The 24,566-nt window shown below is 50.2% G+C and overlaps 1 protein-coding gene across 4 annotated transcripts in view; it reads left to right on the top strand.

The window, feature by feature from the left end:
• The window catches only part of GGT5 (gamma-glutamyltransferase 5), a 44,036-nt gene that overhangs the window by 18,246 nt on the left and 1,224 nt on the right, over positions 1–24,566 (top strand). The window contains exons 2-12 of one of the 4 annotated variants that reach the window (XM_045041233.1): positions 4,223–4,353; positions 5,251–5,346; positions 5,861–6,056; positions 6,654–6,811; positions 7,350–7,496; positions 8,386–8,522; positions 8,903–9,093; positions 9,494–9,600; positions 9,794–9,912; positions 10,022–10,132; positions 23,695–23,750. In XM_045041233.1, the coding sequence (XP_044897168.1) occupies positions 4,223–4,353; positions 5,251–5,346; positions 5,861–6,056; positions 6,654–6,811; positions 7,350–7,496; positions 8,386–8,522; positions 8,903–9,093; positions 9,494–9,600; positions 9,794–9,912; positions 10,022–10,132; positions 23,695–23,750 (1,449 nt within the window). Of the gene's footprint in view, positions 1–4,222; positions 4,354–5,250; positions 5,347–5,860; positions 6,057–6,653; positions 6,812–7,349; positions 7,497–8,385; positions 8,523–8,902; positions 9,094–9,493; positions 9,601–9,793; positions 9,913–10,021; positions 10,133–12,521; positions 12,996–23,694; positions 23,751–24,566 lie in introns of those variants that run through there. The other 3 variants (XM_006938633.5, XM_045041234.1, XM_019814704.3) reach the window with 3 other exon arrangements.

Genomic DNA, 24,566 nt, shown 5'->3' with positions numbered 1-24,566 from the left:
TTTTAATTTATTTTGGCACATTTTGATATATTAAGTTGCCATTTACATCTGCTTTGTAGGCTCATCTTTTTAGCATGCCTCCATGGATCATTATGCTGCTCCTTATCCTTTTTTCTTATAACAATTCTGTATGGGGTATGACTTCAACATGTTTTATTATCCATGGTAAAGCAAGATGAATTTTCCTGTACTTTTAGGCTGGAAGGCAGGTCAAAATAGCTTTTATTACTTCATAGCTCTTGAATTCCTTCTGCTGTTTTCACAAAATGATTGGAAAAATATATGTGGTCTCCAACTTATTGACAATTGTTTTCTCTTTCTTTTGCCTCTGTGGTTCCTGTCCTGTTCAGTTTGCTTCTACTACACTAGCCTCTCATCAGGGCAGGGCTCTCTGCCCTGGAGGAGGGTGTTGGTTTATTCATTTTGAGAGTTCTAGGACCCAGAACTGTTTAGCACCATGTCTTCTCTTGGTTACCTTTCACTCACCCATAAGCTGGAGACTGCCTAACACAATCTGTAACACTCATCTGAGTGAAGGTTTTCACATTGATCTCTTCCCTCTGAGACCCTGTGGGGGATGTGGAAGTTCTTCAGACCCATTGCCTCCCCTTTCCTTCCTCCCATAAGGTGGCTGATAACCCAAGTTCTGATGTGTAGTATTTTCACTGCACTTGGTTTGAAACACTTTCTAATCTCTGTTGTAATGTCTTCTTTGTTCTGTGAGCTGTTTAATAGTGTTTTTCTTGGTTTCCAAATATGTGGGGATTTTCTAAGTCATTTGTGTGATTTCAGTTCTTTGAAACTTGTGAGGCTTGCTTTAAGGTCCAGAATATGATCTGTTTATATAAATATTCTATGTGTTCTTGAACGTGTATTCAACTGCATGATTTCTGAGTACATCACTTTGTGTCAGTTCAGTCATTTTATTACAGTGGTGTCATTCAAATCGTCTACAGCCTTACAGATTTTTATCCTACTTATTCTATAAGTTTCTGACCTGCCTCCCAGCCTAAAAGTTTCTACCATGTATATTTGTCTCTTTCTTTTTGTTCTGCCAATTTTTGCTTTGCATTTTTAAACTAAGTGTACATGCATTCAGATTCTTATGTCTTCATGTTGAATTGAACTTTTATAATAATAATGTATCCCTATTATCTCGAATAAATATCTGTCTTCTTAAAATCTACTTTGTCTGGGGCGCCTGGGTGGCGCAGTCGGTTAAGCGTCCGACTTCAGCCAGGTCACGATCTCGCGCTCCGTGAGTTCGAGCCCCGCGTCAGGCTCTGGGCTGATGGCTCAGAGCCTGGAGCCTGTTTCCGATTCTGTGTCTCCCTCTCTCTCTGCCCCTCCCCTGTTCATGCTCTGTCTCTCTCTGTCCCAGAAATAAATAAAAACGTTGGGAAAAAAAATTTAAAAAAAAATCTACTTTGTCTGAAATGAATATAGTTATAAATGTTAGTTAGCGTTTGCATGATTTTTTTTATTGTTTTATCCCAATGTCTTTTAATCTATTTTCTATATGTTCTATAGTATTCCCCCTCTGTACTTAGATTTGGATATTTTGTTTGTTTTTTTTAAATATATTTTTTTAACGTTTACTTATTTTTGAGACAGAGAGAGACAGAGCATGAACGGGGGAGGGTCAGAGAGAGGGAGACAAAGAATCTGAAACAGGCTCCAGGCTCTGAGCTGTCAGCACAGAGCCCAACGCGGGGCTCGAACTTACGGACCGCGAGATCATGACCTGAGCCAAAGTTGGCCGCTTAACCGACTGAGCCACCCAGGCGCCCCAGATTTGGATATTTTGTATTGAATTAATCTTTTTTAAAAATTTGTGTCCAACCTGTTGCTAATTTACTATTAGCATTGAGCTCCTAATTCCATGTATTATAGTTGCCAGTTCTCTGGTGAAATTCTTAATCTTGTTTTTTATACCCTTCAATGTACTGTGGTCTGACAGTTTCATAATCTGGAGATCCCATGGGTCTTTCTTCATTGTTTGTGCTTTCTCTTGGGCTTTATGCTGTCTTACTGCCTTGTTTGCTTGGCTATTTTAAATTTAAATTTATTTAAATTTAAATTGGAATGTGTTAAAAATTATTAAAAATAATTTTTAGAAATAATCTGAGGCCCAGGATATCATCTTAATCCAGTTTGATTAACAGTAAGGACTTGAAGCTTGGGCCACTGGGCTCATCAAGGCTGACTCATTTCTCGTTTTAATTCCAGAGCAAGGACCCATCTCCAAGTGTGATTCACCAGCATACCCAACCCCCAGCCACACTAGGGTGTCAAAAGCATTGTGTGGCTTCTTGGCCACTTCTTCCAAGACCAGCAAACATCTTTCTCTCTCTAGGCTCCTCTTTCTCTAGGCCTGTATTTCTTCCCAGCTTGTGATGTCTTTAAGCAGATGTTTTCTATTTGTCTGGATTTTCTAGTGGTCTGTAGGAAGTTTGGTCTGAATTATTTAGTTTCCTGTTGTGGGGATGTCTGAGTTACATTTTGACAGGTAATTTTGTTAAATATGTAAGGGTGGGGGGGAGGCAGAGGCAGGGGACCAGGTAAGAGATGTTGCAATAGCCCAGGTGAGAGATGCTGGTAGCTTGGATCTGGGGATGAAAGAAAGTGAACAATCATGAAGGACGCTAGCATTCGTGGCCAGCACAAAGGTGTGAATGGTTGTGTCCTTTCGAAGATAGTGAAGGTAGGAAGGGAGCCATTTGGCGGGACAAGAGGTGGTAGGAAAATGCGGTTTAGGTCATGTTAAGAGTGAAATGCCTCAAATAAAAACTTAAGAAACAAACAAAACAAACAAAAAAGTGTGAAATGCCTCTTAGACACCCAGAGGAGGTATCTTGTGGATGACTGTGAATGTGACTGGAGTTTAGGGGAGAGGACTGAGCTGGAGATAAAATTTAAGGATCATCAAGGTGGAGGTTGCGATTTAAGCTCTGAGCCTAGATCAGCTCGTCTGGGAGGAGATACAGCGCACAAGGATGGAGGACTGAGCCTGATGCCTTCAGCAATGTGAGGTCAGGGAGGTGGGGGGAAAACCAGAGCATGGTGGTGATGGTGGTGGTGGTGGGAAGGTGTCTTCTGGAAGGTGAGTATAGAAAGCACTTCCAGAGTCAGGAAGCAATGAGTCAGGTGAGATGAGGCTTTTATAATGGGAATTAAAAAAAAAAAAAAAAAGATTTTACAGTTTGTCTTTTGTTTTTGCTTATGGTGTTTTCTTCTTACTAAGCGTTTGTGTTTCTCTGTGTCTGGATGTGGCTGAATTTTATGTGTCCCTTTCCCATTCCAAGATTGCAGATGTCCATGTGGTAGCCATGTGTGCCCATGTGTGAGCCCAGAGAAAGGACTCAGAGAAGGGTGTGAGCCCAGAGTGGAGTGGTCAGGCTGAGATGCCTGAGCTGAGGGAGGGTGCTGGGGTCAGAGGTCCAATGTGGTGGAGGGGAACCAGGTCCACTCCCTCTTTGGGCCTTGGTTTCCCCATCTGTAACTGGTTTAAATGCTTGCTTCCTTGAAGTACTGGAGAGGATTCCTGGGTGTTCAGGAAGAGGCAGCCCCCAGTGAACTATACAGGGCTGTACCCTAAGGACAGGGTCATTTCCTTGACACAGGCCAGTCTGACCAGCACCTTGGAGCTTAAGGGCCCACCCCTGGGTGGCCATGGACAGATGTGGAGACTAAGGCCAGAGAGCATTCCCATAGACACTTGGGGCCCTAGGAGGGAACCCTAGGCTGGGGAACCCAAGCCCCTGGTGGCAGGGCAAGAACCTGGGGTCACCTGAAAAAGTTCAGCCTTAAAGGGGTTGGGGCCCGTGTGCCCCCAGCAAGATGGGGAGGGGGAGCTGCCCAGGCTGGGCTCCTGGACTGCTGGGAGGGACTGGAGGTCTGGCTCAGGCAAATGAGCCAGGGCTGCCAGAAGGGCCTAGGGAATCATGACAGCAAAATCTTCTTACAAACTGAGAATTTCCTTATATATGTCAAGGGGCATTATAAATGGTATGACAATTTGCCATCTGTAGAGGGCTGTGGACCTGTGAGCAGCTGGACTTGAGGGGGCAGCCCAGTGTGGTCTCTGACCTAACCCAGGGTTTGGTGGCAGCAGCAGGTCACTTACCTGTCACCATTCCCTAGTAAATGCCAATCGAGTAAGCCCATGTTGGGAGGCTGGGGCAGGGGAGCCAGGCCTCTTACTGTATGCCGTGTCCCCCAGAACCATCCTCCAGCAACAAGGCTCACCTGTGGATGCCGCCATTGCGGCTCTGGTCTGCACCGGAGTCGTCAACCCTCAGAGCATGGGGTTGGGTGGAGGGGTCATCTTCACCATCTATAACGCCACCACAGGTGAGTCCGCATGGGGAACCCCGTGGGGAGGATGGGCTTGTCCACAAGTGCTAACAGTGAGGTGCTTATAAACATCCCCAGCGTTTGCTGAGCTGTCCTGCCCACCCATGCCCCTTCTTGGGTCCTCTTGGTGCCCCTGCCCTTCCCCCCAGCTTGTCTTTGTGAAGACTTCACAGCCATCTCAAATCTCAGCACTGTCAAGGAGGAGGAATGTCCTTTGCCCTTCAAGGTCCTTCTGGCCGGATTAAGAATTAAATTGACCTGAGAGAAATTAATAGGACAAAATCAAATTTAATTTCTGGGGAATCCACACAGACACGGAAATTCCAAAGACAGGCAAAAAGAGCTAAGGAGAAGGGGTAAGGGTCTGGGACTTCAAAAGGAAGGAGTGCAATTCACAGGAAGATAAAGAAGCGTAAATATTTGCTAAACAAATGTGTGTGGGGAGTGGGGAGGTCCTGGGAAACAATGAGACACAGAAGACTTTGACCAAACAGGCCTTGCAAGGTCCAGTCTACCTACCCTACCTCATTCATATCCTAATATAGTTGTCTGTGGTGATAGCTGTCCTCCTGGAGCCGGTCCTCTGTGTAAATTCTTTCAGGCAGTAGTGGAGGGGGTGGGGGAGGTAAAAAGCTCTTTCTGATTCTGCTGGGTTTTAATTTGCTTTTAACTCACAAATAATCTTCATGCCAAAGTGGCCCATCTTTGGGAAGCCTGCTCTTGGCCCCTACAGCACAGAGGCTAGTTCATGGTACAAAGAGAGAAAGTGAGGCCTAGAGTAGGGCCAGGGCTGTGGCAGGGCGGGGGGCTGGGGGGGGGGGTGGTTTGTGTGGGATGAGGCCTGGCAGCTACAGAAGTGCCCCTGAGCACTCACATGCTCTGCCCCAACTCTAGGGAAGGTGGAAGTCATCAATGCCAGGGAGACGGTGCCTGCCAGCTATGTCCCCGGTCTGCTGGACCAGTGTGAGCAGGCCCAGCCACTGGGCACAGGTGAAGCTCTTGGAGGGACCACAGGCTCCCACCCCATCAGGCCACTGGGGCTGACCAAAACACTCCCCTGAAGGGGCGTCTCGGACAGGCTCTGACACCCTGGTACCAGGAGATAGCAGCTAGCTATGGAGGTCCTGACCTGCCCCCATGGAGGTCCTGACCTGCTGGAGTTGGGGGAGGGGCTCTCTGAGTAGGGGTGGTGATCTAAGCATAGGAACCAGCCTAGCAAAGGCTTGGAGGGTTCAGTGGAGATGGGGTGGTGGGTGGGGTGGGGGTTCCTGGAGCCTGTTTGTGCTGGGCCCTGAGGGAAGGCAGTGGGGAGCCATGGGGGTTTGAGCAGAGAGAGTCATGGTCAGGTGTGGGCTCCAGAAAGCTCATTCTGGCTGCCACGCCAAGAGGGCCAAGCTGGAGGGGCAAGGGTGGGGGTGGTGGAGAACCCCTGGGGCAGGCTACAGGGCTGAGGCCAAGGTGGGGGCAGCCTGGGGGCAGGGACACGATGCCACTTGCCTCCTAGGGGCCCAGTGGATTGGAGTGCCCGGGGAACTCCGTGGTTATGCTGAGGCCCACCGTCGCCACGGCCACCTGCCGTGGGCACAGCTGTTCTGGCCCACCATCTCCCTGCTCCGAGGGGACTACCGCATGCCCTTTACCCTCAGTCAGTTCCTGCAGAGTGACTTCCTACGGCCTTCCCTGTACATGACTTCTCTGAGGTGAGCACTTCCCCAGGGAGCCCCAGGGCTCCTGCTCATCTCCTGGGTTCAGGCTCTGGCCCGTCTTTGCCTGGCTCCTACCCCGGTTCTACCTCAGAGCCTCCTCAAACTGGAGGGTTGACCCTATGGTGGTATCGGGGGCCTGAAGGCCAGGAAGGCCAGTACTTTGCGGTTTCAGACTTTCAGGCTCCATGTGGCAGAACCTAATCCGAGTGGCTCAGGCCATATCCACGTGATGGGACTCCAGGGTGTGGATTTGGGCTCTGCTACCGTCCTCTGGCCCCTCTGGGCTGGCAGGAGAGCTTTGGCCATCCCCCTTGCCCACCCTGCCGGTCCGCTGACCATGTCTTCCCAGGGGTGTCCCAGGCCCGACTAGGGCGCATACACTCCTTAGGCCAGGGTGACGGGTGAGGTGAGAGGCTTCAGCCCCACCCAGTCTTAGAGAAACCATCTCCCCTGATGTCTACACCAGGCCCTCAGGACCCCAGACCAGGACTGCCTCCCTGTAGGGTCTCAAAGAACCCACAAGAGCCCCCACAGGAGTGTGGCTGCCTTCTGGGACCCGGCCCCACCCTGAGTCTGCCCCCAATTCCCCAGGCAGCTCTTTTTCAATGGGACAGAACCTCTGAAGGCTCAGGACCCATTCCCATGGCCCGCGTTGGCTGCCACCCTGGAAACCGTGGCCACAGAAGGTGCAGAAGTCTTCTACACAGGGACGCTGGGCCGGACGCTGCTGGAGGACATTGCCAATCAAGGTCAGCTGTGCTGAGTTCCCAGAGCCCACAGCTCTGCCTGAGAAGGAGCTGGCTCTGGATGCTAGGAGTGAAGGCAGGCCCTTCCCTAATCCTTGCCGGAGTGTGGACCGCTCCCAGGACTTGGAGAGGCCATGTATCCAGGCCTGCCTGCTGCTGGCCTCCAGGACCCCGTGGTCAGAGTCCTTGAGGAAGAGAGCTCCCAGAAATTAGGGCCAACAGAGGGGAGTTAGTGGTGGCCACAGTGGGCTCCTGGGCCTGGAGCTGTCCACCACCTTCACAGTCTGTCAGAGGCCACCTTGCCTCTCTCACCTTCCCCTCTTCTCCCCACCAACCTACCTGCCTTCGGCCTCTGTCCACCCATCCCTTGCCTGGCTCTAGGGCCCAGCCCTGACGCCGCTGCCCACAGACCTTCCATCACCCCTAGGGCTCTAGAAGCCTAGGGGATGGAGGAAGCCCCACCATGTGACCTGGGATCCGTGGTTGTCTCTCTGCCTCAGTTTTTCCATCTGCACATGGAGTCTTTTCTGTCTCATGTCAGGTAGCCAGCTGACCCTGCAGGACCTGGCAGAGTTCCAGCCGGAGGTAGTGGATGCCCTGGCAGTGCCCCTGGAGGACTACACCCTATACTCACCGCCACCACCCGCAGGGGGTGCGATTCTCAGCCTCATCCTCAACGTGCTCAAAGGTAAGAAAGACTCTCAGCCCTCCCACCCAGAGTCCTGCCCCCATTGGGAACTCCAAGCCCAGCGGTAGCTCGGGGCAGCCTTCCTTTTCCAGCTCAGCCTCCTCCTCAGACACCAAAGATGGGGCTGTGGAAACAGGCAAGATGCTGTGCTCTAGAGCCTCTGGAGCAGTCCACACTTGGGGCTTTGTTGAAGGGTCTGACACCATCCACCCAGTGAGTCCTCCCCTGCAGGCGAGCCGGTCCCGGGGCACAGGAGCAGGTGGGCGGTGCAGGTGGTGAGCTGCCCAGCCCGCGTGTGCATCCAGGGCTGAGGCCCGGACTGTGAGATGGTGAAAGGGGGTCCTCGCAGTGTCCAGGGTTGGAGCTGCCCGAGGCTGACTACCTCAGTTCCCTTGGCTGCCATAACAGGTTACCGCAAACTTGTGGCTTAAAGCAACAGAAATCCACTCTCTCATAGTTCTGGAGGCCAGACGTCCAAAATCAAGGTGTCAGCTGAGCCATGGCTCCTCTGGGGACTCTGAGAGACAATCTGTTCTTTGTCTCCTCCAGCTTTTGGTGGCTGCCAGCACTCCCAGGCTGCAGCGACATCTACCCAGTCTCTGCCTCCCGCTCACAGGGCCTCCTCCTCTTCTCTGTGTCTGTTTTATAAGATTACATTTAATTGTGTGATTACATTTAGAGCTCACCCAGATAATCCAGGATAATCTGCTCTTTTCAAGATCCTTAACTTAATCACACATTTTGCCATATAAGGTAAAATTCACTCTTTTGCCATATAAGGTACTATTCACAGGTTCTGGGGATCAGGACATGGACATCTTTTTTGAAGGGGGCCAACATTCCACCCGCTACACGGGGTCATCCATATCTGCACCCCTCCCCTTCCCAGGGTTCAACTTCTCCTCTGAGTCGGTGGCCAGGCCCGAGGGGAGCGTGAACTTGTACCATCACCTTGTGGAGACGCTCAAGTTTGCCGGGGGACAGAGGTGGCGACTGTGGGACCCTCGTAGCCACCCGGATATCCAGGTGAGATGGCCTGTGGCTGGTGGAGAGCCCCCGTCCCAGCCCCAGGGCTCAGCGTGAAGGGAAGGCCAGGCTGTTCCTGGACCCCAAGAGTCTGGCTGGGTGAGATTGGAGGGAGATGTATGAGGTTTTAGGACAGGACAGCCTGGCAGTGGCCCAGGGCAGGGAGGGTGAGGAGGTCTGCGGACTAGAAGGGGCCCAGAGTGGCAGGTGTGAGAGAGGCAGTGATGGCTCCATATCTCAGAGGGCCCAGAGGATGAGCAGCGTCTGGTGGTAGCCTGGGCTCAAGGGGGGTGCACGGGAGAGGGCCTCCAAAGGAGACCCTCTTCTCTGTGGGCCTACCTGGCACCTTACTGTTCCTACCATCTGCCCGGCCGCCCCAGAACGCCTCCCAGGACCTGCTGGGAGAGGCTTTGGCCCAGCACATCCAGCAGCAGATCGACGCTCGGGGTGACCACCATCTCAGCCACTACAGCCTGGCCGGGGCCTGGGGCCACGGGATGGGCACAGCGCACGTTTCTGTGCTGGGGGAGGATGGCAGTGCTGTGGCAGCCACGAGCACCATCAACACGCCGTATGTTCCTGCCTGTTCCCAGGCCCTGCTCCTTTGCTCCCTCAGCTTGTTTTACGGGCCCCCTAGTCTCCCCTTGCTTGCGCCCATGGGGCAGTACCTTGCTTTTCCCTTTGCTTCTTCTCTAAGGGGCCACACACCTCTGTCATTTCTGGCTGAAAGGCTGCAGATGGGTGGCCCTGAACCATGACCCGCTTGGGAATGAGCTTTACCCAGAAGGATGCCCTAACTGGGGGGCACAGGTGGATCCTTGGGGGGCAGTGCCAGGGAGAGAATGGCAGCTCCAGCATGCTAGAAGGCTGCCACTAAAATGAGGGACTCCTGGAAAGCGGTGCTCGACAGCTTTGCTGGTGTGGGAGACTGGCGCCCACAGCCCGAGCCCAGGCTCTGCCTCTGTCTGCAGCTTTGGAGCAATGCTGTACTCGCCACGCACGGGCATCCTCCTCAACAATGAGCTTCTGGACCTATGCTGGAGGCGCTCACCGGACTCCAGAGTCACCCCACTACCTGGTGAGACTGAGGACCCCACTGGCAAGAAAAGGGAGGGCAGGCAGGCGGGGCGATGCAGTTTGGCCCCTGGGCCAGCCCCGCTGCCTCGCCCAGCCCCTGTTTGCACAGCGGTGAATGGAGACAGAAATGGAGGGGTGGTCTGGAGGGTGCTGGCTGGAAGTGCGGCTGCGGGTGACACCCATCTGGCCTCTAGTTCCAGGCGAGCGACCTCCATCATCCATGGTCCCCTCCATCTTGATCAATGCAGCTCAGGGGTCAAAGCTGGTGATCGGTGGGGCTGGTGGGGAGCTCATCATCCCTGCTGTGGCTCAGGTGAGTCAGGGAACTCCTGGCTGGAACATTCCCCCCTCCCAGGGACAGGGAGGGGTTGGTGTAGGGTGGCTGGTGTCCTCCCTTCCTGTGTTCTTCTTCCCTCCCCCAGGCCATCATAAACAAGCTATGGCTTGGCTTTGACCTGAGGACTGCCATTGAAGCCCCTATCCTGCATGTCAACAGCAAGGGCCATGTGGAATATGAGCCCAACTTCAGCCGGGTAAGGCCACTGTCCCTGACACTGCTAGGACAGATGCCTCAGTGCATGCTGCTCAAAGCCCCTGGTAGGATCTCAGTCGCTGAGTGTCTTAGGATGGGTACACTTCCACTTCCGGGGCCATCGCGGGTTCAGAAGCTCAGTGGGGGAGGCACCAGGCCAGTCTTGTGGCCCCCAAGTCAGAAAACAGGGTGTTGTCCATGCTTCTCCCAGGCCAAGTACCTCTGCACCTTGGTTCCTGCTCTATTCTGTTCTCTCCAGAAGCTAGTTTTCCTGGCTGTGGTCTCTCAGACTCCCTCATGGTGATCTGTTTCCTTGTGTGATTTATAGCTTTCATGTGTGAGTTTATTTGTAAGGGTATCATGCCTGTGACAGTCTGCATAGGGATTTCTTTCTGGGGCATGGGGGTCGCACTGGTGCTGGTTCTTATGGACGTTTCTTGGTTTCCCCCACACAAGCAGGTGCTCAGAGCTAAATTCTGTTGTCCAACTCCCTGCCCCCACTCCTCTGCCCCAACCTTCCTCAGAGTTTTGCTGGGCTGGCAGAAGCCTTCCCTTCACTAAGATCTCATTTAAAAGTCTGGCAGCTTTTCAAGCCTCCAAGCTTCATGCCTGGGGTCAGTTTAGCCAGCTGGGGTTAAAAGTCCTCAAAGCTGCCATTTCTGCTGTGAGCTGCCTCCCATGGCCCTTAGAACACTGAGGACCAAAGACAGAGGAACATTTACTCCAAGGGAATATATAGTCCCTGAGAACCTTGGTCTTGGGGGCTGGAGACTAAGGACTCTCAGAGTCCGAGGAGCTCCCTCCCTGTATAGGGTCCTCCCCATGGCAGAAGGACAGTGAGTATGCCCTCAGGGCTCATCTTCTTGGGCCTTCCTCTTTGACCCTTAACTGAGGTTTTCACTCTGTGAACATCAACTCCCTGAGGACCTTGTGTTCTGAGATCTCAGAGAATCCAGCAACCCATAAGGCCAAGATCCTCAGCTCTCTTGGAGAGTTAGAGTGTTGGCTATACATCCAGGGCCTTCTATGGAGAAAATCCTAGACCCTAAGTGGAAACCTTGAGTCTCCAAGGGTTATCATAGCCAAGGCCAGGGACTAAAGGCCAGAAGGGTCCTCCTTCCTGAGGGCCTTGGAGTTTGGCCACTAGATGCTAAGGAACAGAGTCCCTGATGACCACAGGTCCTGTTGTGGCCTCAGCTATGAGGACCTCAGCCTTCAAATCTAAGGATCTTGGGCAATTGGTGCATCGGGCAGAGAAACATAACCCAAGGACATGGTGCTCTGGAGACCTCGCCCTACCACTGTGACATCAGGTTGGAGGCCCCGGTCTTGGGGACTGTAGAACATCAACGTCTTTGTAAATAGAAGTGACTGGAACCTAGGGTCAGTGGGCTAAGGTCCTTAGTCTGTTGGTCCAAAATGCTAAGTGGAAATGTGGGGCTTGAGTAGCACAGGCCTCTACACTCCAGGATCTGTGTAAAAGTTACAGACTGGTAAATGTGTAAGCGCCATAATCCTAAGGCAAGTTACTCAGTTCTTAGAAACCTACACCTGCCTGGATTTCTGACACCCTCAAATTCCATAGTCTCACTGTCTCAGACCTGAGCCACATGCTCTGAGCACCTTACCCTCAGGACCACTGGTGCCTTTAGCCTGGGGGTCAGTGTCCTTGGGCTCATGGATCTTCAGAGAAAACGGTATCTGAAAATTTGAGTCCTTCCTCCAGCTGATTCGTCAACCATTGGAACCCTAAACTTTCAGGGCCCAAGGTCCTAAGAAGTTTACCATATTCTTGGCAACGAGGATCTCTGGTCTTCTCATGTCAGTGTTGAGATAGGAGGTCCTATGTAGCCTGACTGCTGGTGCCAAGATCTTTCCTCTTCCATGCCCCAGGGCCCCTGGGCACTCCCCACCCCTCAGTTGGGCAGTTCCTATGTATGGAGGAGCTGGGACTCTGAGAAAGGTCCCAAGCTCTGCCTTAAGAAGGCTTTGCTCTCAAAGTCCTCAAAATTAGAGGTCTCGCAGTGTAAGTCCCCATAAGCCATTTCTCTGCCAAAGCCGCTGGATTCCTCAGATGTTGCAGCTAGGCCCCTGGTATCCTCAGATCCAGGACAGAAGTGATCTTGCACCTCTAGCTCCTTCTGGCCTGGGTGACATCCTCCCCACCATGCTCCCTGGAGCCTGGCTTCTCCACTGGGACCTTTGGTGGGAGGTCACAGGCTCCTCGCCCTACAGATGAGGCTGCATTAGCACCCTCCCATCCTCACCGCCACTGGTGCCCAGTCCTGCCTTCCCCGTTGGGGCTGTCAGACCTCTACCCGGGGCCCTGCCCCCTCTGCAGGTGTTGCGAAGCTGCCTTCACCTGTGCACTGGCCTTCTCTCCTCTCCAGGAGGTGCAGAAGGGGCTCCAGGACAGGGGCCACAACCAGACCACGAGGCCCTTTTTCCTGAACGTGGTCCAGGCTGTGTCCCAGGACGGGGCCTGTGTGTATGCCGCAACGGACCCAAGGAAAGGTGGGGAGGCCTCGGGCTACTGAGGAGACTGCTTCTGGCAGCTGCAATCCGGCCCACCGTCAGTGTGTGCTCAGGCTGGCCTTGGCTGTGGGACCCAGCACCCAAGCAAGATCTGGACCCTTCGGCGGAGGGTCAGCCTGGGCTGCAAGAGGTGGGGACAGGCTGGAAGATGGACGACTGTGGGGACTGAGCCCTCTCCCAGAGTCCCACGTGGCCCTGCCCTGGCCCCCCCAAGCTTCCCCTAGACCTCTTACTCAGGACCGTGGCCCACTCTCCCTCCCCACCTGCCCCACTCCCCATCTGTATACCCTCTAGTCCAAGATTAAAGAGGAGGGTGGACCTCGGCATGATTTGGGGTGTAGGTATGGGAAGGGACCCTTAGCACACACACAGCTCTTACAGTCCTTCACCGCGCACCACCGTGAAGGTGTGGAAACCGAGGCCTAGAGACTGGCTGGCCCTGCCCAGGCCACCGCTGCTGGGCCTCTGCAGTGTGTCTGCCTGGGGCCTATCAGTGGGAAGGCAGGGCTGTGGCCCGGGGGTGTCTGCCCCCGAGGCTTGCCAGGCCTTAGGACCATCTCTGGATCTTGTCCCGTGTGCCAGGAAAAGGCTGGATGAAATAGAACTTGGGACCCCACCTCAGCCCCCAGCCGCATCCATTGGCCCCATTCTCACCCTCGGCACTGTTGACATTTTTGGTGAAATAGTCTTTGTCGGGGGGCTGTCCCCACATTGTGGGATGTTGAGCAGCATCCCTGGCTTTTGCTCGCTAAACGCAGCAGCACCCACTACCACCACCACTGGCCAAATCATCCCCAGTTAAGAACTGCTGTTCTGGACCCATTAGCCCCCCATTGGTGAGAAGGGCTTTGCCAGCTGCTGGGTGGGCTGCCTGTCCTGGAGGGGCCTCGCTGGACTGACCTGGGGGGTCTTACCCCACACCGGTTCCTGGGAGCACTTGAGTGTCGCCCAAATGTCCCTCAGGGGCATACCTCCACCTGGCAGGTTCTGGGGATCAGCTCTACCGCTGAGCCACGGCCTCCCACCCTGCTCTGGAGTTTGGCCAAGGAGGGCAGGAGTAGGTACTGTTTCCATGGCTGCTGAGATAAAATACCACGAAGTGCTTTCCAACTACAGAAATCTATGCTCCCATAGGCTAGGAGTCTGAAATCAGATGATGGGGCCGAAAGCAAGGGGAAGCCAGGGACAAGTTCCCTCAGGGGACTCTCAGGAGAACCCTTCCTGCCTCTGCCCACTTCTGGTAGCTGCTGGTGTCCCTTGGTGGCCACATCACTCTAGGTGCTCTGTCTGTGGGGAGGTCATGTGGCCTTCTCCTCTGTATGTGTGGAAGTCTCCCTCTGCTTTGGGCAGGGCTGGGTGGAGAAGGCACCCTCGGGAAGTGTGTAAAGACACTTGTGGGCATATAGGGCCCATCCAGATACTCCAGGATGCTCTCTTGTCTCAAGATCCTTAACTCAGTCACAAAGGCTCTTTTGCCATATAACGTGCTAGGGATCGGGATGGGGACTGTTGGTTGACCACAAACGGGGAGAGAGGGCTGGATGGGGCAAGTCTCTGATCTGAGCCTGACTGGGAGGACAGAGGGGGGTATTCTGGCAGACTCTAAGAGAAAGGACCTCGGGGCCGTTCACTGCTGCACCCAGGCAGCCTGGGGGCCGCAACTCCTCCTAGAGTCTGACTTTGGGAGGGAGTGGGAAGAAGGCTTTAGGGAAGGGCGGCTATGGCTCAGGAGTCAGGGGTGCAGAAAAAGTGGGCTCAGACAAGCAGGAGTGAGGCCGTTTCTGACCTAGTGGGATCCAGAGGCTGGCCTTGGCCACCATCCCGGTGGCTCTAGCACATCATTCACTGAACTTCACAGCCAGAAAGGATGACAGAACTTCTCTTCTCTACACTGCTTTTGAGGCTTAACAAAAGCCCCAGGCCCGGCTCTCATGGGCCCAATGGGTCTCTCTCTGAGGCTCAGTTACCATACATGAGTGATGGGTCCCCATCCCAGCTCTGTCTCAGGTTTCTGGGTCATCAGACCCCATACCCACACACCAGCCAGGGCCACAGGCACCTCGGACTCAACACACCAAACTGGAAGCCAGCTCTGAGGCAACCGGAAGCTCTCTGTTGTCTACCTCTCCCCCTCCAGTCACCCGGTTTCCTCTCTCCGACTGCGTGGCTCAGCCCTGCCTCCATTTCCTTATCCTTCTCCACCTCCTTGTTGCTGCCACTGCCTCGATCTGCTCCCCACTCAGACAATGATGGGCCTTGGAAGATGCATACCTGATCTTGCCACGAGGCAGCATGGATTCCTCCTTGTTCCTGCTGCTCCTGGGGGAAGCCTGCTCTTCTCCCTCCCTGCTCCTCCCACCCTCAGGGACTCGCCCAGCCCCTGCTCACATCCCACCCACCAGTAATGCCAGGTAGCCACCCCCTTCCCAGCCCAGCAAGGGACTCTTACTGCTGGCTCTTTACACATCTTGTTACACAGGGGAAATCAAAACCAGGGTTGGGGTCCCTGGGTGGCTCAGTCGGCTAAGCGTCCGACTCTTGATTTCGGCTCAGGTCGTGATCTCACAGTTTCGTGAGTTCAACCCTATGGGGGCTCTGCTCTGCCAGCACAGAGTCTGCTTGGGATTCTCCCTCTCTCTCTGCCCCTCCCCTGCTCACGCTTTCTCTGTCTCTCTCAAAATAAATAAATAAACATTAAAAAAAAAAAAAAAAACCGGGCTGCAGTATCTTCAAAATAACATTGGCAGAGTACAGATGAGCCCCTAGAGCCTATAGCTAATGCAGGATCAAAGGAAAATTCATTGCCTTAAACAGTTGCATTAATAATAAGAATCAAAATGAATAAAGCATTTAAGTGAAATTTAGTGCAGGAACAATCAGAACAATCAGGAAAGCAAGAGGAGAGGTTCAGTAACAACTGAAGGAGAGACTGATAAATTTGAAATCAGCAAAACAGGTCAGAAAATGTTATTCAACTGCCTACAGTATAAATGAAAGAAGTGTGAATACACAAAAGAAGAAATGACAATGGGGAAATTAGCTAAGATATAGAGACAGTTAAAAGTATAAAAAACCTGGGGCGCCTGGGTGGGCCAGTCAGTTAAGCATCTGCCTTTGGCTCAGATCATGATCTTGTGGTTTGTGAGTTCGAGCCCTGAGTCGGGCTCTATGCTGACAGCTCAGAGCCTGGAGCCTGTTTCAGATTCTTGTCTCCCTCTCTCTGCCCCTCCTCAGCTCGTGCTCTGTCTCTCTCTAAAAAATAAATAAACATTAAGACACTTTTTTAAAAAAGTATAAAAGATCACCCACCTTCGTCCAAATAAGGCTGGCAACTTTGATAAAATAATGTCCTTACTTTCTAGGACAACGTAAGTAGGGTTGCCATATGTGGGACATACTCATACTGAAAATATTGTTGCTTATCTGAAATTCAGATTTAATTGAACCTCCTATACTTTTATCTGCTAAATCTGGCAACCTTAAACATAAATGACAAACAGATCCAAGAAGGGGCAAAGATCTAGATGTGTCAATGATCATTGAAAAAATTAAGAACATTGCAGGAACACTAGCCTACCTCAAACACCCTTCTAGAAAGTTCCTCAGGTGAAGTGTGTCCTGCCACTAAGGCCAGAGACCTGTCCTGCCAGTTAAGCTTCCACAATGAGGAGCAAGAAGGAAAATGTCCACATTCACTTTATGATGCCAGCAAAGCACTGACCCCAAACCTGCCAAGGCAAGCCACAGGCCAGTTGTGTTTATGAAACTCAATCCCAAGTTCCTAAAGAAAATATTAGCAGGGAGAATCTAGCAACACATTAAAGCAATAACGTGTCCTGCCTATCTCAGTGGTGTCGACACCAGCACAGCCAGGAAAGTCTTCTCTTGGTGTGAGTGTTACTCTCACCTCTTATCTTTCACCCAGGGAGAAAAGTCACAGGCTTATTTATCTCCATAGAGACTGAAGGAGCATTGGACAAAATTCAACACCCATTCTTGATTAAAAAAAGACAAAGCGCTCCTGGGTGGCTCAGTGGTTAAGTGTCCAACTTCAGTCAGGTCATGATCTTGTGGTTTGTTGAGTTCAAACCCCATGTTGGGCTCTATGCTGACAGCTCAGAGCCTGCTTTGGTTTCTGTGTCTCCCTCTCGGCCCCTCCCCTGCTTGTGCTCTGTCTCTCTCTCTCTCAAAAGTAAACATTAGAAATCAATTTTTAAAATTAAGTAAACAAATCCACCAAATTTTAAAACAAATTATAAGCATACAGCTGTTAAACATGCAGCTGTTAAGCATATGCTGTTAAAGTAGCATGTGAATAAAGCTAAGAAATCAACCACAATACAAACTCCACAGAGAGATGTAAATAAATACGGAAATCTTGTCTCTAGCAGACAAGGAGCATTTCAAAGCAGTAAGAAAAAGATTATTAGCCATACCTATCTGACCAAATGGGTAGCCATCTAGGCAAATAATGAAGGGGGATCCCTGCCTTTTTATTTACATCAAAATAAATTCCAGTCAGATCAAGATTTAAGAGTAAAACCATATAAATATAAAACAAAATACAAAAACAAAGAAAACCACAGGGGCGCCTGAGTGACTCAGTCGGCTAGGTGTCTGACTTTGGCCCGGGTCATGATCTCGCAGTTCGTGGGTTCGAGGCCCACGTTGGGCTCTGTGCTGACAGCTCAGAGCCTGGAGCCTGCTTCCGATTCTGTGTTTCCCTCTCTCTCTCTCTCTGCCCCTCCCCTGGTATTCTCTGTCTCTCTCTATCTCTCAAGAATAAATAAACATTAAAAAAAAATTTTTTTTAACACAAAGAATACAGGGAAATTTATTTATACTCTTAGAGTGGGGAAAGCCTTTTCAAGCATGGCATAAAATCAAGAAGTTGTGAAAGAAAAAAAAAACAAAAAAAAAAGATACATTTGAACACAGAAAAAGTAAAAATTTTGATGTGGAAAACATCTTAAAAGACCAACGGACAGTTGCAACACACGAATGGATCTAAAGAGTATAGTGCCAAACAAAACAAGTCAGAGAAAGACAAATGCCATATGATTTCTCCCATGTGAGGAATTTAAGAAACAAAACAAATGAACAAAGGAAAAAAAAAAAAGAGACAAACCAAAAAACAGACTCTTAACTCTAGAGAACAAAAGAGTGGTTAGCAGAGGGGAGGTAGGTGGAGGGGTGGAGGAACTAGGTGATGGCAGGAAGGAACGTGCTTATCGTGATGAGCACAGGGTGATGTATAGAATTGTTGCATCACTATATTGTACACCTGAAACTAATATAACACTGTATGTTAAATACCCTGGAATTAAAGAAACATCTTAAAAATAAAAAATAAAAATAAATTAGAAAAGACCAGGGAAAAACTTGGGAAAAATCGTTTCAGTACAAAAAATATAAGGGGCTGGTTTAATATTTAAATACTTAAATACTTAATATCAAAGAGCAAGTATCCAGTAGAGAGATGCACATTAGACCACAGAAAGAGAGCTACAAATGGCCGCTTCAACATAGAAAAAGTTGCTTAACCTCACTCATGAGTAAGCGTGGCCAATAAAAACAGTGAGACCCCCACAGGGACAAAGTAAATAACTCAGCTCAGAAGGCTTCCTCTGTGAATTCTTCCCACCACTGATGGAGGGAAACACATCAGTCTTACACAAACTTCCAGAGAACAGAAAAGAGGAAACATTGCCCAAGGCTTTAAATGAGGCCAGCGTCATCTTGAGAACAAAATCTGACAAAGACATTTCGAGCAGTGAAAAGTAGAGGGTGATTTCATTCATGAACAGAAATGCAAAAGTTCCTAAATGAAAGACAAGCAAACCAAATCACTCCCAATTTGGGTTTATTCTGGGAGTGCACGATTGGTTGAATATGAGAAAATCAAGCAATGCAATTCATTGCGCTAATAGCCTAACAGAATAAAGAAAAAAAAAAAAAAGGATTGACCATCTCAATACATGCAGAAGAGAGTTTGATAAAATTTCCCAACTCGCACTCACAATAAGAACCCTTAGTAACTGTAAATTGAAAAAAAAAAACCTCCTTAACCTGATAAGTCACAGCTGCAGAACCTTACAGTAAACATCATACTTCATGGTAAAACACAAAAAGCCTTTTTTTTGAGATGGAAGGCTCAATCCCTTTGAGACCAAGATAAGCATGGCCAGCTTTCATCATTTCCTTTCATCTGTGTAAGTTTTCACCAGTGTAATAAGGTGAGGGAAGAAAAAATAAGGCATAAAAACTGGAAAGGAGAACATGACGCTATATAGCTGCTCCGCAGATAAACCATTAGAAATAGGCGAATTTAACACAATTGCTGGAATCAAGGAAAATACACAAAAAACCAATGGTATTTCTACATACCAGCCACAAATTATTTTTTTTAATAATTTTTTTAAATGTTTACTTATTTTTGAGAAAGAGAAAGACAGAGTGCAAGTGGCAGAGAGGCACAGAGAGTGAGACATAGAAACCGAAGCAAGGCTCCAGGCTCTGAGCTGTGAGCACAGAGCCCATCACGGGGCTCCAGCTCATGAGCCATGAGATCACGACCTGAGCCAAAGTCAGACGTTTGACTACTTAACTGACTGAGCCACCCAGGTGGCCCAAAAAACATCTTTTGGAAAAGAAATCATAAAAACATAAACAGAATCAAAGCCTAAAAATGAAACTAACATCAGTATGCAAGGCCTCTACAATGAACATTATAAAATAGAATCGAGAGAATATAAAAAAACCTAAATAGGGGCCACCTGGGTGACTCAGTTTGTTGAGAGTTCGACTTTGGCTCAGATCATGAGTTTGAGCCCACATTGCACTTGCGTCAGCCTGTCAGCACAGAGCCTGCTTCAGATCCTTGGCACCTCCCGCCCCCCCCCCCCCATCTCACTCTCTCTCTCAAAAAATAAAGCATTTTAAAAAGACCTAAATAAATGGAGAATTATACTATGTTCATGGACTAGAAGGCTTAATGTTGTGAAGATGCCCATTCTCCCCATATTCATCTATAGAGTCGGTGCAACCCTAATAAAAATCCTAGAAGACTTTTTTGTGGAAATTGGTAAGCTGATTCTAAAATTCGTACGGAAACGCCAAGAACCAAGACTAGCCCAGGCAATTTTGAAGAATAACCTAAATGGAGAACTCACATTACCAGATATCAAGAATGAGCTACGCAATTAAGTAATTATATAACTGGTAAGTAAGGCAATTTGGTATTGGTGAGAAGATAAACTGGGCAATAGGACAGAACAGAGAGTTACCGTATCTCCGATAGAAGGTTCACAGCAGTGCAGAGGGGAAAGGATGCTCTTTCAACACATGGTACTGAGTCAACTGGATATCCACGTGAAGAATGTGTATCCTGACCCCTCCTACCTCACACCGTGCACAATCTATTCCAGATGGCTTGCAGATCTAATTATGAAGTATGAAGCAATAATGCTTTCATAGGAAAACATAGGACAGCTTTGTGACTTTGGAGTAGTCAAGTGTTCTTAAATAGGACATAGAAGTGACTATAAAAGAAAAACCTTGATAAACTGGACTATATTAAAGTGAAGAATTTCTGTTCAACAACAGACATCCTCAAAACAGATAAAGGCATTAAAACAGCAACTCACATAGTGGGAGAATATTTACAGTGTTTACATCTGACAGCAAACTCTTATCCAGAAAAAAAGAATTTCTGTGAATCAATTTGAGAAATTCAGGTAACCCAACAGAAAACGGGCAAAGGACTCGAATAGGCACCTCACAGAAGAGGTGCTCCAGATGGCCAATGAACATATGAAACGTGTATTGCTTCACTAGTGTCAGAAAAACGCAAAATAAGTTCACAGTGTGCTGCCAGAACATACCTCTCAGAGTCACCAAAATGAAAAAGACTGAAAATACCGAGTGTTGGCACAGATATGGCAAGATGGAACTATCATACGCTGCCAGTGAGAATGTCAATTGGTAAAATCACTTTGGAAAGTGGGTATTATCTGCTGAAGCTACCACACATGTAGCTCATGCCCAGCAATGCTCCTCCTGGGAACATACCCAACATAAATTTATATATGTACGCATCAAAAGACACATACAAGAATGTTCACAGCACTAGCCCTTATAGCTCCAAATTGGAAACCAACCCAGTGTGCCTCAGCAGGAAAATGGATAAACAAATTCATTTGATGGACTAATACTCAGGAAAAAAAAGTCAAGTGCAGCCTCATACCTCAACATGATTGAATCTTTTAAACATGCAAAAAAGCCAGACATAAGAGAAGATCTGCTCTATGATTCCATCTATGTAAATTACAAAAACGCTCAAAACTATTTTATGGTGTGAGAAATCCGTGGCTAACCTGGGAAGGAAGGGGAGGGCAGTGACTGACAGAGAATGGTGGTGGATCAGGGGTTGGTACTGTGCAATTTCTTGACCTGAGTGGTAGTTAACTGGGCATGTTCACTTTGGATGAATTCATTGGGCTGTACCCTGAGCTTTCTTGCCTACAACTTAAACTTTATTTATCAGGGTTCCATCAGAGAACCTGCAACTATGGGAGCTGGCCAAGGAGTCTCTGTAAGGCTGTTGTTTTCCACCTGATGTTGGAGCTGGAGGTCCATGTGGCCGAGCGTCTGGAAGAAAAGGTGGCGTTAAGTGGAGGAGAGGATCCAGAACTAGCTGGTAACCCAGGAGTTGACTGGAACCCACACGGACTGGCTGAAACCCAAGACCCTTCTTGTTGCCAAGGGCGATGAAGATTTCCTGCAGAAGCTGGACCCCTTTGTCAGACATCTGGCCCAGGAGTCGGGGAAGCTCAAGGTGGCCTGAGGACAAGTGGAACAGCTGCACCCATGACCTCTGCTGGAGCCGACAAGCTGAGTCAGCAGATGAGCCCTGATGAGTCTGAGCTGTGAACAACGTTGCTGATTCATTTCCCCACTGTAAATCTTTCATGGAAATCTCTCTTGTGGTCCACCCTGCCTGGAAACACACATGGAAGGGAATTCTGGGAATGTCGTTCAGGGAAAGAAAGCTCAGTGGGCCTCGCAACACGTTTCGTCCATCTGGCAAAGAGCGAAAAATGCAAAGGCTCCTTATGCTGATGAGGGTGTAGAGGACTAGGCTCCGTCAGTAGGTTGGTGGTGTCAACGAGCACAACTCGAGGCACAACTCAAGGAGGAAAATGCACGCACTGCTGAGCCAGTCAATTCATCCTCTGGTGTGAGTTTCTCCTCTGAGTCAACCTGAACTTATTTACAAGGCGCAACAGTGTTTGTGGAAGCAAAAGACTGAGCACAGCTTAATGCCCACAAACTGGGGACTCGTTAAGTAAACTGTTCTGTTTGAATTTTTTATTTTTAATTGTAAAATACAGAAATACATAACGTTAATCACCTTGACCATTTACAAGTGGCCGGTCCAGTGGCATTAAGCACGTTCACACTGCTATACAACCATCCCCCTCTCCCATCTCTAGAACTTTGTCGTCTTCCCAAACTGAAACTCTGTCCCCGTTAAACACTAACTCCCCGCTCCCCCTTCCCAGTCCCTAGTCCCTAGTAACTTCTGTTCTACTGTCTGTCTCTGTGAATTTGGTGACTCTAAGAACTTCGTATGAGTGGAATTGTACAGTATTGTCCCTTTGTGCCTGGCTTATTTCACCAAGTATTAGGTCTTAAAGCTCATCCATGTTACAGCATGTGAATAACATGCCACTATATGGATGGACCATATTTTCTCTACCCATTCACCCATCAATGGACACGTGGTTGCTTCCACTTTTTGGCTATCGTGAATAGTGCTGCTATGAACATTGGTGTATCTGTTTGAGGTGGGTTTTTTTCTTAATTTATTTTTAGTTTTTGTTAAATTTATTTATTTTGAGAGAGAGAGAGTGCACAAGCAGGGGAGGGGCAGAGATGGAGAGAGAGAGAGCCCAAGCAGGCTCCACATCGTCAGCGCAGAGCCTGATGTGGGGCTCGAATTCATGATCTGTGAGATCGTGACCGGAGCCAAAACCAACAGTCAAATGCCTAACTGACTGAGCCACCCAGGTGCCCCTTCGTGTCTATAGTAGTTATTTTCAACAGTAATGAAAAGTGTAAGGCCATCTTTTCGCACCTCTGCCTCTGGTGTATAGAGAAACCAACGGCTGGAACAAATGGACCCCAAAAATGTATTAAGGTTTAACCACAAGTTTATTCCTTATTCCGGTAGCAGTACTGGATGGTAGCAGTTCCGGTGAGCAGGTCAGTGACAGAGGGAGAGGGTTCCCTGCCACATGCTGGGGACCCACTTTGTCCCAGGGCCAGGGCCACCTTTGCATCAGAGGGAGCAGCAGAGAGATCCTGGAAGGGTACCAGTGGGAAGTGTTATGGTTCAGGCCTGGAAGTGTCCTGCCCTTTTCTGCTGGCTTTGCACAAGCTAGAACTCAGTCATGTGACCACCCCCAATTTCAAAGGAGGCTGGGAAATGTAGTGCAGCATGCGGCCCTGACGAGGCACCTGGGGGGTTGTGGACTCCTCTGCTGCTAGTAGGCACCTACTCAACTTCACTCCCCTAATGGCTTTTGTCCTTTTAAGTTCGGCTGAAATGGGACTCCTCCAGGAAGCACCTCTTGATCTCCCACTCCGGAGATGTGCTGCACTGAGCACCCCTTCCCCTCTGAGCAGCCACTGGACTGTGAGCTCTGAGGACAGAAGTGGTGCAGGGTAGGCCCTCAGTCACCCCAGGGCTTGTGGGAGGAACCAGCCTGGCCAAGGAAGGGGTCCTGCTCCCCACTGTGCTGTATCTGTTCCTTGGCCCTGAGTTAATGGAAGGGCAGGAGGAGAAGCAGACACTTCCCCCATCTTAGTCCTGTGGCCCCTGCTAGGGCCCGTGGGCTTATGTGGTTCCCACTCTTGTGAACACCTAGGCCTGGCTCTGGCACCCTTTGCTCTGTCCCTCAGCCCAGGGGTGTTACTGCCTCACCAGCTACTTGACTTCCTGACTCTCCCATCACTTGTTTCTAGGTCCCTGGATTACTGCCCCTGCCCCCCTCTGCTCCAGAGCCCGACCAGTACAAAAGGTAGGGGACTGGCCATTGGGTTCTGATGCCCTGGGACTGTGGTTTGGGGAGACCACTTCTCTGAGGCAATGGTTCCCTGACTTTAATGTCTCTAAAGGAAGTCTGTGGGGGCTATGGAATCTTCCCCCTCACACAGGCCCAATAGTACCCGACTCCCTACAGGCCCCCGGGAAAACCCATCAGGTGTTGGGGCTTCCCAGCCTGGCCTGTCCCTGGCACTGGGAATTCCTGATGTCTGGGGCCAGGGCCACAGACAGGGCACCCCTTCTCCTGCTGGGGAAGGGTGGAAGCGGCTCTAGGGCCCAACCTGGAGGGATGAATGAAGGGTACAGGAATGCAGGAATGCAGAAATGTCGGGGAGCCCAAGGGAGGCCATGTTTTACTCTTAGGATAAAGCCCAACCACCATTGCCTGGTGGGAGAAGCGTCACTATTCTTCAGACCAGACTCCACTTCTCTTCCTCTGAGCCTCTGCCCAGGCTGTTCCTCTGCCTGGAACGCCCTCTTTCACCAATCACATCTCTGATAATTGACCTATGCTTTCAGGCATGGTCTGGGAGTTGTGAAGCTGCACCTGCCCACCCTTGTGTGCCTGCTCTCACAGGTCCAGGCTGCTTTGACCAGGAAACTGACCTGTCATCCGCTGACTTGTGCCTGGCCGAGCCAGCCTGGCTTGGCACAGGGACACCCTGAGGACCCAGGTCAGTGGGAGGCCAGCCTTGCTTTGCCTCATCTGCAGAGGAAAGTACCTGCCCGGTGGCCAAGGGGCCAGGCCTCAGCCCCACCCTGCCCTGAGCTGGAAGCTGGGAGACATGGG

This window comes from Felis catus, chromosome D3 (assembly GCF_018350175.1).
Source record: "Felis catus isolate Fca126 chromosome D3, F.catus_Fca126_mat1.0, whole genome shotgun sequence".
NCBI classification, from domain to species: Eukaryota; Metazoa; Chordata; class Mammalia; order Carnivora; family Felidae; genus Felis; species Felis catus.
The sequence above is the reverse complement of the archived record's forward strand: the minus strand, read 5'-3'. Positions and strand labels throughout refer to the sequence as shown.